Source organism: Oryctolagus cuniculus, chromosome 1 (assembly GCF_051225735.1).
Source record: "Oryctolagus cuniculus isolate XC-2025 breed Fujian yellow rabbit chromosome 1, ASM5122573v1, whole genome shotgun sequence".
In the NCBI taxonomy this organism is placed as follows: domain Eukaryota; kingdom Metazoa; phylum Chordata; class Mammalia; order Lagomorpha; family Leporidae; genus Oryctolagus; species Oryctolagus cuniculus.
In genome coordinates this window covers 69,870,511-69,883,308 of record NC_142867.1, presented here as the reverse complement: position 1 = coordinate 69,883,308, position 12,798 = coordinate 69,870,511, and the positions used below count along the sequence as shown (strand labels likewise).

At 50.8% G+C, this 12,798-nt stretch overlaps 1 protein-coding gene across 24 annotated transcripts in view; it reads left to right on the top strand.

Annotated features, from left to right (window-relative positions):
* Nucleotides 1-12,798, top strand: part of TENM4 (teneurin transmembrane protein 4) — a 1,939,017-nt gene that overhangs the window by 1,814,475 nt on the left and 111,744 nt on the right. For 21 of the 24 annotated variants that reach the window (XM_089331772.1, XM_089331875.1, XM_070076074.2 and 18 more), the window contains 2 exons: nucleotides 3,113-3,298; nucleotides 11,042-11,068. In XM_089331772.1, the coding sequence (XP_089187898.1) occupies nucleotides 3,113-3,298; nucleotides 11,042-11,068 (213 nt within the window). The remainder of the gene's footprint in view (nucleotides 1-3,112; nucleotides 3,299-11,041; nucleotides 11,069-12,798) is intronic. The other 3 variants (XM_089331856.1, XM_089331881.1, XM_051821846.3) reach the window with 1 other exon arrangement.

The following is a 12,798-nucleotide window of genomic DNA, read 5'->3' as shown; positions in this document are numbered from 1 at the left end:
TCATTTGATCCCTGAAGATTGGGCCAGTGGAAATTGTGCCCAACTTAGGGAAATGGAGAGAGAGGCTCAGTGAATTGTGTGACTTACAGCCTACAGATAGCTTAGCCGATAAGTTAAGCCACGAGTAGATCCTAGATCTTTCTTGTCCTGAGATCCGTAACTTTTTAATCCATTGCACATAAAAAGACAGACATAAGTAACAACTCTGAATTCTTTGGCTAATCTTTGGGATTCCACCATCAGTTTGTAGTGTATTTGGACTGTGGCCTCCTAGAAAGCTGGCGAGGGCAGAGATTCTACCTAATTGACCTCTGCATTTCTTTTTCTTTTTTTAAAGATTCAGTTTAATTTTTTTTGAAAGGCAGAGTGACAGAAGCAGGGAGAAGTAGAAATATGTTCCTTCTACTGGTTCATTTGGTTCACTCCACAAATGGCTACTGTGGCTCAGGCTATACCAGGCCAAAGCCAGGAGCCAGGAACTCCATCAGTAGGTCCCAGGGGCCCAATTACTCTGGCCGTCCCCCAGTGCTTTCTCGGGCATGTTAGCAGGAGCGGGATTGGAAATGGAGCAGCCAGGACTGAAGCACTCTGACGTGGGATACAGGCCTTTCCAGTGGTGGCTGCACCGACTGTGCCGCATCGCCGGCCCCTGACCTCTGTCCTTCCAGCACCAGGCACAGTCTCTGACATGCAGCAGACACATGCGGAAGATTAGCTGAAGAACAAATGACTCTTCAGGGAGTGGACACAGCTACATCAGACACCGAGTGCCCCCTGCAGGGGTGCTGACAGCATCCCCACTGCACAAACACAGGGAGGCGGGGCAGCTGAGTAGCTCACAGAGCTGACAGACCCGAGATTTGGAATCACATCTGGTTCCGAGGCTCGCTGTCTCATGTCCATGTTAATCAAGAAAATGGGGTGCCTGTTAGCTGTGCCCCAAAGCCGGACCGGGAAGTGTGGAGAGCAGCCTGCCTCTTGTTTGTGTCCCTGCTGAACTCTCGCTGCCCTGCTGCCTGAAAACCCAGCAGCGAGGGCCCCTCCTGGTTCACACCTCAGTGAATAGCAGTGCTGTGTGCTGTTTACTTTCACACCATAAACTGCCACCTGCAGAAAGCGCTGAGTAAACCAACAAATTCTGAGCGAGCTGATCTCTCCTGGGGCTCTCGGGGTAGAGAAAGCTCCAGCCCTGAGCCCAGGCCCAGCCTCCAGAGCGACCCGGAGGTCAGTGCCCTCCCTGTGCAGTGCAGAGCGGTGGGGCTTAGGGAGGCGGGGGACCTGGAGGTTGGCATTCCTTGCCTTAAGGAAAGCCCTAGACACTCTCTACGTCAGCGAAGAGAAGGTGCTTGAGCCAAGTGGCGGAGGGCAGGTGATGCAGTGACACTTGGCCCCACAGCCCTGCCTTCAGTGCTGCGAGAAACTGACAGATGGGCCTGGATGGACTCGCACCCAGGCTCAGCACGGGCTGTGCGTGCGTTGTCTTCCACCCTCGGGTACCTAGAGCCCTCGGCACATACCGATCAGCCAGCTCACCTTAATTAAGGGTCTGTTCTGTGCTGGGGCATATGCCAAGGACGAGGGCTAGAGGAGGTTCTGCGGAATGAGACCAGCTCAGGTTATCCCTTGCTTGAAGCTGGGACAGACACAGAAACAGAAAAACCCCCATGACGTAATATGGGAAGGAAGGAAGCAGGCGCATGACCATGGGTGAACCCTAGCAGACTTCTCAGAAGAGGAGCCACCTTTGACTAGAGCCTCACAGGGGTAGATCCTCATGCTGCCACAGCTGGCCACACTCCCCAGACCACGAACTGTGGCTCCATGAAGTCACACAGCTCATAAGTTCCCAAGCTGAGCATAGAACCCAGGACCCCGGCTCCACGTCAGAGATATCTGCCCACATATTTGAGCTGCTGCCTCCTCCCCTGGGCAGCTGAGAAATCGGTTGTATTATTGCATGTAGCATGTACCTCCCTTTTGAGGAAGTGTGCTTATCTGGGTGTGTTGCCAAGGAACTCACTGTAAATGATGACTTTTCCTACTGTTTGTAAATTCCCAACCATTTCATCCACTGTCTTCCAGACTGACAGGGGAGGTCTAAACCACCCGGATCTAATTGTGTTTCCTTTCCTTTTTTCCTCCAACACCCCTCTCCCCTCCCCACCCCACCCCCCAAGTAGCTGGAATGCTGTCTGCTTCTAAACCAGGAGAGCAGCTTCGGAGGGAGTAATAGGCCAATGCAACGTTAACGGGTGCCAGTTAATTTAGCTTGAATGAAATTAACGATGTTGGGATTTTTCATATGACTCTGAAGACCGCTGGGCCACGCGGCTTAAGAACCGAGTCAGGATTTGTGTTGCTGTCCTGGCTATCAGCGGCTGAGGCCACGGCGGCCGCTCAGCCCCTAGCAGGTGCCGTGTGGCACCTTCCTAGCCCCCGCCTGCAGAGAGCGTGAAGCAATTGCTGGCTTGTGAACCGGGTGCTGTGTGTTCTGCGGCCTTTGTGAGGAGCTGGGCAGCTCCGCTCTGGCTGTGGCATGTTCCCTACTCCCCAGCTGTTTGCTTTGGAACTGACAGCGCGTTGAGATGGTGTTTAGCGTGAGGAAGCAATGAGCCGGAGCATTGAGAATAACCCGGCGAAAGCGTAGTGCGAGCTGCAGGTTTGGGACAACAAGCCAGCGAGTACCCCCAGGAGGAGGGTCCGGCCTGTCTGTCACCTCCACCTCAGTTTGAGTCAAGACTGTCAAGATGCGCAGACCCCAGCCAGACCCACAAGCACGCCAGTTGGCGATGGGGACCCATCCTCACTCTGTTTTCACACATAACCGCTTTTTAATTAAATTTGACTTCCTCTCCTCTGCTCAGAAGGCCTATCCCCTTTGGAAGCGACAAGTGCAGAAGTGCGGACAGGCTGGCGACAGCGACAAGCAAACAGAGCAGAGCTCTCCACTCCCTTCTGTTTGGCCTGTCCTTCACTGAAGGCCGTCGTCCGCCGAGATCGGTCTCCCAAGCTCCTGAAAGCCTGACCTCCATAGGAAGCCAAGTGTGACCCTGTCCCTGACAGTGACGTATGCTCAGTGCTTGTTTTCTCTCTCTGCCCTCCCTCCCCACAGAGATCTGTGCTGCCGACTGCGGCGGCCACGGCGTCTGCGTCGGGGGCACCTGCCGCTGCGAGGATGGCTGGATGGGGGCGGCGTGCGACCAGCGGGCCTGCCACCCACGCTGCACGGAGCACGGGACCTGCCGCGACGGCAAGTGCGAGTGCAGCCCCGGCTGGAACGGCGAGCACTGCACCATCGGTATGGCGGGCCGACGTCCCAGGGCCCCCACTGCATGTGGCCATGCAGCCCCAAGTCCTTTTATCTGGCCACATGAGGACTGGCTTCTCCTGGTTAGCCGTGGCGTTCAAACTCACAATTGGGCGTTTTCAAACTTATTCCTCCCGATTTGCATCTCCCAGGTGCCAGCTGGCAGATAGCCTGGCTTGCTTATGTAGCACGTTAGGGTGCCCCCTCCTGGCTCCGTGCAGTTAGCTCTCTGGTAAGGAGCTGTGCGTGCAGGAAGGGGCTCAACTTCCTCACCCCTAAGACAGGAATGATCACATACGGAGAGCCTAGTGCAGGCTGGCCCCTAGTGGCGTGGTCCGTACAGGTAGCTATGGTTAGCACTCCCTTACCCGGCTGGGATATTTCTGGAGGAGCCCTGAGATCTCCACTCCCACTGACCTCCTGGGCCAGAGCTCCCAAAAGACCAGAATCCTGGGGAATGCTGCCTCCCCCCCCACCAACTCCAAGGCCCCACCCACCTTCAGCTGCGGGGCCTGGGCTCCCTCCCTGTCTGCATGTGTCTCCTTGTGCCTTTCTCGCGGGGGTGCCTCCCCAGCAGCCCCTGCTGAAGCAGCGCTGTTGGCAGCTTTAAAAACAAGCTGATCACTTTGTTCCCTTCTTTTGCCTTTCCTGCTGGTTTTGTTGATTTTAAACACAGCCAGACGTTTTGCTTGGTTTATTATCCTGGAATGAACACTCCCCAAAAGCTCTTTATTGAATCAACTGGCTTGTGTATGTATAATTTTTAACTTCTCCTTCCATTTCCTTTTTTTTTTTTTTTTTTTAAGGAGAGGTCTGTGATCAGATGGTGAGCACATGGCCGTAGAAAGCAGGGAGAAAGCAGGGATCTGGGTGCTGCTGCAGCTCAGCAAGCAGCCTCCTAGGTCTTGTAGGAACTGGAAGACAAGCCCCAAAGCTTTGGAGGGACAAGGAAGTTTGAAGCAAGCAGAGCTGCCTCTTATGTGTCATGAGGTGTTTTCAGTCCTCATTCTTGTCTTGCAGCCTGCCATTAGTTTATATCCTGGGTGCCAGCGAAACCTGCAGTGTGGCTGGGTCTAGCAGTGGCTGTGGAACACCTGGTGATGATTGACATTACTAATGACAGTGGCTTCCGGTCCCTGAGTCTTTGCAATCTGCCAGGCACCTTCCGCTGCATCTCCCAGCAGTCACCCCATGACAGGCTCTGAGCTATTTCCTGTCTTTCAGGGACCTGAGGCTTAAGGTCATGCATGCTGTAAAGACGTTGAACAGGAAGTTGAGGTTCCACTTTCTCTTTGCCTGCTGCTTGCTCTTAAGCCTCACCCAGCAAAGGCCAGTTCTTCGACCAAGGCATCGGCTCGTGTCCTCCCCCAGAGACTGTGTCTTGTTCCCGTGATCACACTCAGAAGTCCTCGCCTACTTGGCCCTGGCCCTCGCCCTCCCTACGGCAGAACACGCCCCGCGGTCACTGCGCCTGCCTCACGGCTGCTTTACGTCAGTGTGATTGTCCCCAAATCCCCTAGTGAGACCTGGCCCAGAGAGCCGAGGCACCCTCTCCTTTCAGCTCTGCTTTCCCTCTCCGCTTTGCTTTTCCGCATGACCGAGAGTGGACTGACCTTTCAACCTCCCAGCCCAGAAGGTGATCCATCTCTCATTTGGAAAAACCCAGATCCCCAGAGAGTGTGTTCTGTTTCCTATTACTTGTTCCCAGAGTCCTTAGCTTGCCTTACCAACTTCCAAAGAGTGTGTAGGCATCAGGCTTTTGTAAGATAAAAGTGCCTCCTCTAAGCCCAGTGACCAGAGTTCAGGGAGATTATCCATGGCCCAGTCCCAGGTGACACCCATGAGGGCCCGGGGGCAGGCCACACTCTGACTTGCATCCCATGCTTGCTCACCGGCCCGGCTCTCAGCAGGTTTGTTTCACTACAACGCCAAGAAACCCACATGACCTCTCCTGCACACGCTGTGGTCATCAAGAACAGAGTCCCCCTTGCAGGTGCACACGTTCCGTCCGTGCAGGTTAGAAATGTGTCAGGGCCAGTGTGCACGCTGTGAGAGGAGGGGTAAGAGTCCTAGCACAAAAAAAAAAAAAAAAAAAAAAAAAAAAAAAAAAGCCACAGGAGAAGCAGCGGACAGTCATCGTGGCTCAGATGAAAGGACTTTGGCCTGGCATTCCATCCGTGTCATTGTGTCATAAGCATTTTCTCTGTGCCTGTCTCATTCCCCTGCATGCGTCCCTTCTCCCTGTGGGTCGCTGCTCGTGGCCAGCTGCATCCTCGTGGGAAACCCAGCCCCCTGAGCTGAAGGAGGCTGCAGTAACCTCGTAGGACACAGAAGGGCCAGGGCAGGAGGGCTGCCAATTAGAGGAACCAGGGTGGGTGCCTTCTTTTCTTGTTAGGAGACATGAGAAGGGGGCATTTTCTTACATTTCCGAGGAACTTTGCTCCTGGTGAGGGTCATTTAGTAGAAAACTGCTGATGTGAAAAGTTAGTTACATTTTCTCCTGTTATCAGATTGCATTATCACACAATGGGTCCCTATCCTGTGGGGCTTAGAGCCTCTGCAGCTACAGTGTGGTTGCTCCCCATACCAGAGAAAGAGCTGGTGTCCATGGCATTGATTCAGAGAATTCCATGAAAGGGAGGCAGAAGAGAGGACAGCCTGTTTATTTACACACCGCTGCCCTCCAGAAAGAGAGAGGAATGACTTGGTCACCCTACAGCAGGAATTAAGAATTTAAAGAATATGAGAAATCGGGCTCCTTATGGCCAACCCTGCAGGGTAAGATTTTTACCTTGCCCAGAGCGGTGTTGTAGCCGGAATTAAACGTCTCCTCTTAGAGGCTCTGGCCCACCTTACCTTTTATGGAAGCTACTCATTTCTCTCTAAAAAGGTTGGTTTTCAAAATGAAAGGGAACTTGACAGTGGTACCCTCTGTAATGATAGTATTTTTGTCAAATAGTGAGCATTCTACCCATTGAATCCACAGTCCTTACATGAGGGATTACCTGTCTCTTTGTGTATTGAAGGAAAGTATTTGGGGAGAGCACTGTGGAGAGAGCACGTGGCTGAGTGGGGCCCCAGTTTCTCTTGAATCACAGAATAGGGTGGCTGGAGGATGCCCCTTGAAATGACGTAATTCCAGCCCCCTCCTGCACTGCCCACGGTGTTGCACACCCATCAGCTCAAAACGGACTCACCTCCTAAAACTATCCCATAAAGAAAAGGGGGTTCTTCGTTCTTGCTCTCATTTCTCTGACACTAATAGCTCCACTTGCATAAAGAGAACCCAGTTTTCCTAGTCCTTCTAGAAGTCAAGGTCAGGTGGATTGATTGGGATGTCCTCTCCTGTGTGTGGTCAGCACAGTGCCAGCAAAAGCAGGTTTTTGGATGTCTTTTCCAGAAATGCTATGGGCCCCTTAACTGTGGGACTTGACCTCTGATTTCCTTTGAGAATGCTGAGAGTCATAGTTACATGTAAGAAGATGTCTGATTTTTTTTCCTGCTTCTTTGGAAACACACTAACATTTGGATCAATTCTACGATGGTTATTTTATTTTCACCTCAGTGCCCCCTGTCTACAAAGCCTCAAAACACGTGTGGAAAATGCCAACTTCTAGATTACATTTGTAAAATTCCAACCTTGACTCCAAAGCTGTGATCGTTCAAGATGCCAGATATGCAGAATTCCTTACTAAATTTCAGGAGAGCTGTCCAATCATATAAATTCCGATTCTCGCACCAAAGCCTCCTCTGGGAGTAAAGATGAGAATCACACTCTGGTGATGCAGTTACTCAAGTGAGCAAACCCAGACTTCACGATGGAGAGACATCGTCAAGAGAAGCCACAGAGCCTTCTGGAGTCCTCTGTCTCCCTCTGAACAGCTGCCCTCAGGTTTCTGTTCTGTGATCAGATAGGCCTCAGCTGAGAGCTCGGGTCACACAGGAGGCCTCAGCACTGCGTGGAAACCCATGCTTAGCCCTCCTCAGAAGCCAAGTCCTCTCACAGCAGGACCTGGGATGTGACAGCAAATACCGACAAAGGGGAAGAGGGACTATGGGAGCCACAGCATGCTTTGCCGATGGTTCCCGGAGACTTCAGCCCACCCACGGCTTAGCTGGGAACTGCAGGATAGCACTTGTTCTGTGTGAGTTTGTCTTGGGGTGAGTACCATGGACTACTTATTCACCAGCCGTTCATGCAGAGAGAGATCATAGAGCATCTCTGCGGGGAATTTTTCATCCATCTGAAAGAAGTGCACCTGCTCCCATGAGCCTTGGCTAATCTGGCCCACCATGGACCAGTGATGCAACCGCGAGAGTTGCCGTGAACTCCTTGCTGTAGTCTCTGTCACCTTTGACAGGAGGCCCATGATGCTGCTTGAGGTTATGCTAAGAGAAGCTTTTTGGAAACCTCAAGGAAAGATGTTTTCATGTTGGTTGGTCACAGAAGCACCAAAGAGACTATGACCTCGCAGATCAACTCCATGCCAAAGGCTCGGAGTCTGCACCCTCAATAACTAGATCCGCCATTGTCTTCCACTTCTTGCACTGTCACAGGAACATGAGAGGACTTCACAGTTTCTCAGAAAAGTAAAAGATAATTTCATTTGGGTTTAAAAAGTATATTGAAGTCCACACATAGTTGTCCTCATGGTACTCACTGACCATGAATTTCTTGATGAGCCCTCATATAGTAGGAGCATAAGAAACATTTATGGAATGTCGAAAGAGTTAGTGTAGGAGCCGGCACTGTAGTGTAGTAGGCTAAGCCTCCACCTGTGGCACTGGCTTCCCATCTGGGCACCAACAGCCCATATGGGTGCTGGTTTGAGTCCCAGGTGCTCTTCTTCTCATATAGCTCTCTGCTATAGCCTAGGATAGCAGTGGAAGATGGCCCAAGTCCTTGGACCCCTGCACCCATGTGGGAGACATGAAGGAAGCTCCTCACTTTGGATCGGCACAGCTCCAGCCATTGCAGCCATCTGTGGAGTGAACCAGCAGATGGAAGACCTTTTTCTCTGTCTCTCCCTCTCTATGTCTGTAACTCTGCCTCTCAAATAAATAAATAAAATCTTTAAAACAAAACAAAAAAAGAGCTAGTGTGGCCTGAGAGGCAAGATGACTTTACTGTTACTCTCTTCATCCTGAAGTCCTGGAGAAAGATTAAGGAATTTTGTGAAGTGCTAGATCCACCTTCTATCCTGCAACATCATGGATTTTACATCATCTTTACTAATGTTGGTACTTGAAAATCGCTGATTTTTAAAAGATTTTAACAGAGAACATATGTGACAAGATCTTCGGACAGTAAAAGTAACAGCTGTATGACATCGGCATATGCCTTTTATAAATGAATGGCATTGGCCTTCAAAGACCAGGTCATCACTTCCACTTTCAGTAACAGACAAGGCAGCTGTGTTTCCGAGAAGATCATGGACTTGGTTGATAAACAGTTTCTGGATTCACACTGTGGCTTGAGGTCTCTTTGTGGCAAAGGAATCCCTTTTGCGTTGTGGGGTCAGGACTTGAAGTTTGGAATGTCCACACTTGGCTTGCAGAAACACACAGTGTTGATCGCAACCTGCCCCAGTCACTTCTACTGGCTTCTCTGCCTTCCTGCAGTCTGCAAAAATGAATAAGCATTTTAAAGGTATTGAAACATATTTGCATTTAATAGAGCTCTTTATTACTGTATGGTTTCTGAAAATTAAATGGCATTACAAGAGAAAGAGGCCTCTGACGCCAGCCCTTGGGTTTGAGGAGAATATCCTACAGAGTGGATGTAATCTTCATTAACCACAGAGCCATGATGCTACCATTACTTTTGGAGACAATCAGGATAGGTTTCATCATCAGAGGACAGCCCTCCCCCAACACACACACACACACGCATACACACACGTGCACACACACGCACACACTCCGCTGCAGCGGTAAGGCCATTTGAATCCCAATCTTGGTATCTCATCCAGCCTGACCACGCCCAGAAGACCAGTCTAGGCTCATTCTACCTCTTCTGTAGCTGGGTTCAGAGTTATCCTAAGAACATCCGGTCAAGACCCTCCCCACAAAACTCAGCAGATCTGAAAGCTAAGAAAACTCCCTGCTCCAGGAGGTCTATCTTCCTGCTCTTTGATGCCATAGCCTGAGAGAGGAAGTCAAAGACACAGTAGACCACTTTGCAGTAAGTTTGAACAAGTTTGACCAAGACTAAAGGAACAGATGAACCAAGGATTGAGACAGACAGTCTTTCCCGTAAGCCGGAGGTATTTCCTAGGCTGTTGATCCCTGTAGCTTTCTGTGTTTGGCATTCCACACATTATTTCTTCATTCCTGCTTAATAAGCCACTCTCCTGCGTGCTCCCGTCTCATATCCTGCTATCTCCTGGATGCCCAGCATCTCTGAGAATGAAGGGAAGCAGGCAGGTCCCGTTACAATCTCTTCTTCCCAGTTTTCCACTTGGGTGTGCAGCCTCCAGGAGCATATTTCGCCTTGAAACAGAGACCAGATGGACACCTGAACTAAGAAGCCAGCCTCTCACCCACCAGTCTTTTGAGGCAAATACACATTGATGGACAGCCATGGCACTGTCCTCCCCAGAGGACTGCAAATATAAAATTCATTTTTTTTGATGAAGAGAGCAAGAATGTTCGTACCGTCTATGGAACCCCAGGGCTTCCAGATCAGGCCGTACCACTGGATGAAACAGCTGAGGATGAGGTACAGCCTGGGCGCAGAGCATCAGGTCCTGTCTGGCCTTTGTGAGAACACACTAGAGAGAGGTCTAGAGCCACAGGGAAAGGGAGCCGCCTCAAACACAGTGGGGAAGGGCAAGTGGTGGCCCCAGTTTGGGCTGGGAATGAAGAGGCTGCCTTGCTCTCGGCACACAACCAGGCACCCCCGTACCCACACGGTGGGGGCTGCTTCAGAGCAGCATTCGAAGGACCCGTCCTCACAAACAAGCAGTAACTTGCATTGCCAAATGAGTCAAAAAGCAAAGCGTGCCTCTGTCTTTTGAGTTCCTCAGCCCTGAAGAGTGATCAGGTTTTCTTCTCTTTTTCCTGCTCTTCGCAATGACATCCGTTGCCCTGCCCCTCACACAGAGCGGGGCTGCATTCTACGTAGCACCCCGAGCATCCTGCACCTGAGTAGATGTGAGCACGGGTGCACGTGGAACATTCGAAAGGCAGACAGATAGCGACGCCCAACGCACTTCCCTAGGGCACATCAGAGAGGATTCCAGTGTTGTGTATTTCTAAATTCCAGCTTCTTGGGAGTGGCAGACCAGGTTCACTTGCTCTTGGCACAGCTGCTGCCCCGGCGGTGCAGGGGAGGTCGGGATGCTGCCCTGGGGAGACAAAGGGACACGTTCTAGTTTTCCATACAGCTGGACAAAGCTGACGGAGCAGGAACGCGGCCACTTCTGCAGCTTCCCATCCTCCTTGCTCCTGGTTTCCGTGCCCATGTGTCGTCTTGTTTACTTGGTCATGTTTCCGACTGCCTGATCGCACAGTGACTTGAAGCCCCGTTTGGCCCTTCCTGGAGAATGTGCTTGCTCTCCTGCCTTTCCCGTGTTGTCCTGTCTCTGGTCCTCCCTTCCCCACCATGACAGTGGCCTGCCCCCAGTGCGGAGTGCCTCCCCTCCATCTCCTTAGTGCCCAGCATGCCTCTGTGGCAGGAGAGGCCACACTTCCTTGGTCCTACCATAAACGTCCTGTCTTTTATCTCCCAAGCTCACTATCTGGATAGGGTAGTTAAAGGTATGGTCTTCCTTCCTCTATTTTCCTGTTGTCTGTGTGTGTGTTTGTGTGTGCACATAAAAGAAATGTGTGTATAGCAGTGCATATACACCCAAGAGCATGAAGTCTAGATGCTAGCACATCCCCCAGCTGCGTCACAGCATTCACTGGCCAAGGCGGCCAGTTTTGGGTCCGCAGGTGGTCGATATACCTACCAGTGTCATCCTGCCCTCAGGTTGCTCAGATCTGTCCATAGCATTACCATTGTGCTGTTGTCCATCTCTCCCCTGCACCCCTTCCACCCCATCTCATGTCACCCAGCCCCTCTCATTTGACCTGTGGTCCATCAGAATTAAGATGCTGGGAACCCAGGTGGGTGTCCTGAGAGACGAAGAGACCCCAGAGCAAGCTAAGGAATGCCGAGGACTCCATTGTATTACTGCTGTGTTCATCCATCCAGCAGCCATCTCTGGAGCACGCACTGTGTACTAGGTGCAGGTGCCAGGCTCTGGAGACCAGGGGAGAAACAGACCCCTGGCTTCAGAGAGTGGACAATCCTGTTTGTTTTCTTTTTCAGAGAAGGCCTGACCTTGGTAAGTTTTACCTTTGAAGAATATCCCCTAAAGAGAAAGTCATCCCTTCCCTTTAAAACAGTTACATTGATGAGACATTGGCTAGTTTTCCAAACAGGCCCTATTGCCCTAAGAATGAGTCTCAGAGGGGTCAGACGTGGAGAAATGTCAGATATTCCTGAGGAGAAACAAGATCTCATCTTCTTATCTTCAGATGCTAACGGCACCTGTTACAAAACGTGTGCTTGGTGATGAGGGACATACACCCTGGAGTCAGAATGCCCGGGTTCAAATCCCACCTCCAACCCTTGGTGAACTGTGTGACCTTGGGCAGGTCACCCTGTGTCTGTAGTCTTTATCTATAAAATGAGGATGAGAACAGGACCACTGTGTGGATGGAATGAAAACGTGGCCCTGAAGTGCCCAGAGCATGGGCAGACACGAGGCTTGGTGAACGTGAGTCGCACTGTTTGACCCTCCTTTTCCTACTCACAGCCTCACCCTTAGTTTGGAGAACTTCACCAGCCAGATGAATATTTGCTATGGTAAAGGAAAAGGCTAAATTGGCTTTTAATACTAGATGGCAACCTCTCTTTAAAGACTGGACAGGCATTTGGGGACACATAATAGACTGGATTCTTTTCAGCTGGGACACTTGGCCAACTGTGTCAGAGGCATCACTAGGATCCCTCAGGTAGATAAGAAACAAGATTCCGCTGAGCGATCTTCAGGGTGGGCTACATTTCATAATACCACTGTCTAGTTGATAAAATTTTTTCCCTACCATGTGAACTTTTTTCACACCCCTGGGTCCTCTGGGAGTCCTGTGAATTTTTTTTAAGTGTTCAGATAAAATTAGAATCCTCTGATGGAAACTGAAGGAAGTTGAAGTTGGGGATGTTGAGTGGCTCGCCTTGGGTCACACTTCTAGCCAGGACTTCTGATTTCCTGGCCTAATTCTACCTCCTGTCATCATAAGTCATTGAGAATGCCCATAATTTCCAGTATTTTTCCTCTTCATCACATCTTCCAAACTGGCCTCCTCCCTGGGAGGCAGCCCAGATTTTCTCTCAAACCACCTGTACCAATCTTTAGTTCAGAGAATATCAACACCAGGCCCTTAGTTGCATCAGGTCAGTGAATCATTACTTACTTTAGCTAAAAGACAAATGTTTCTTG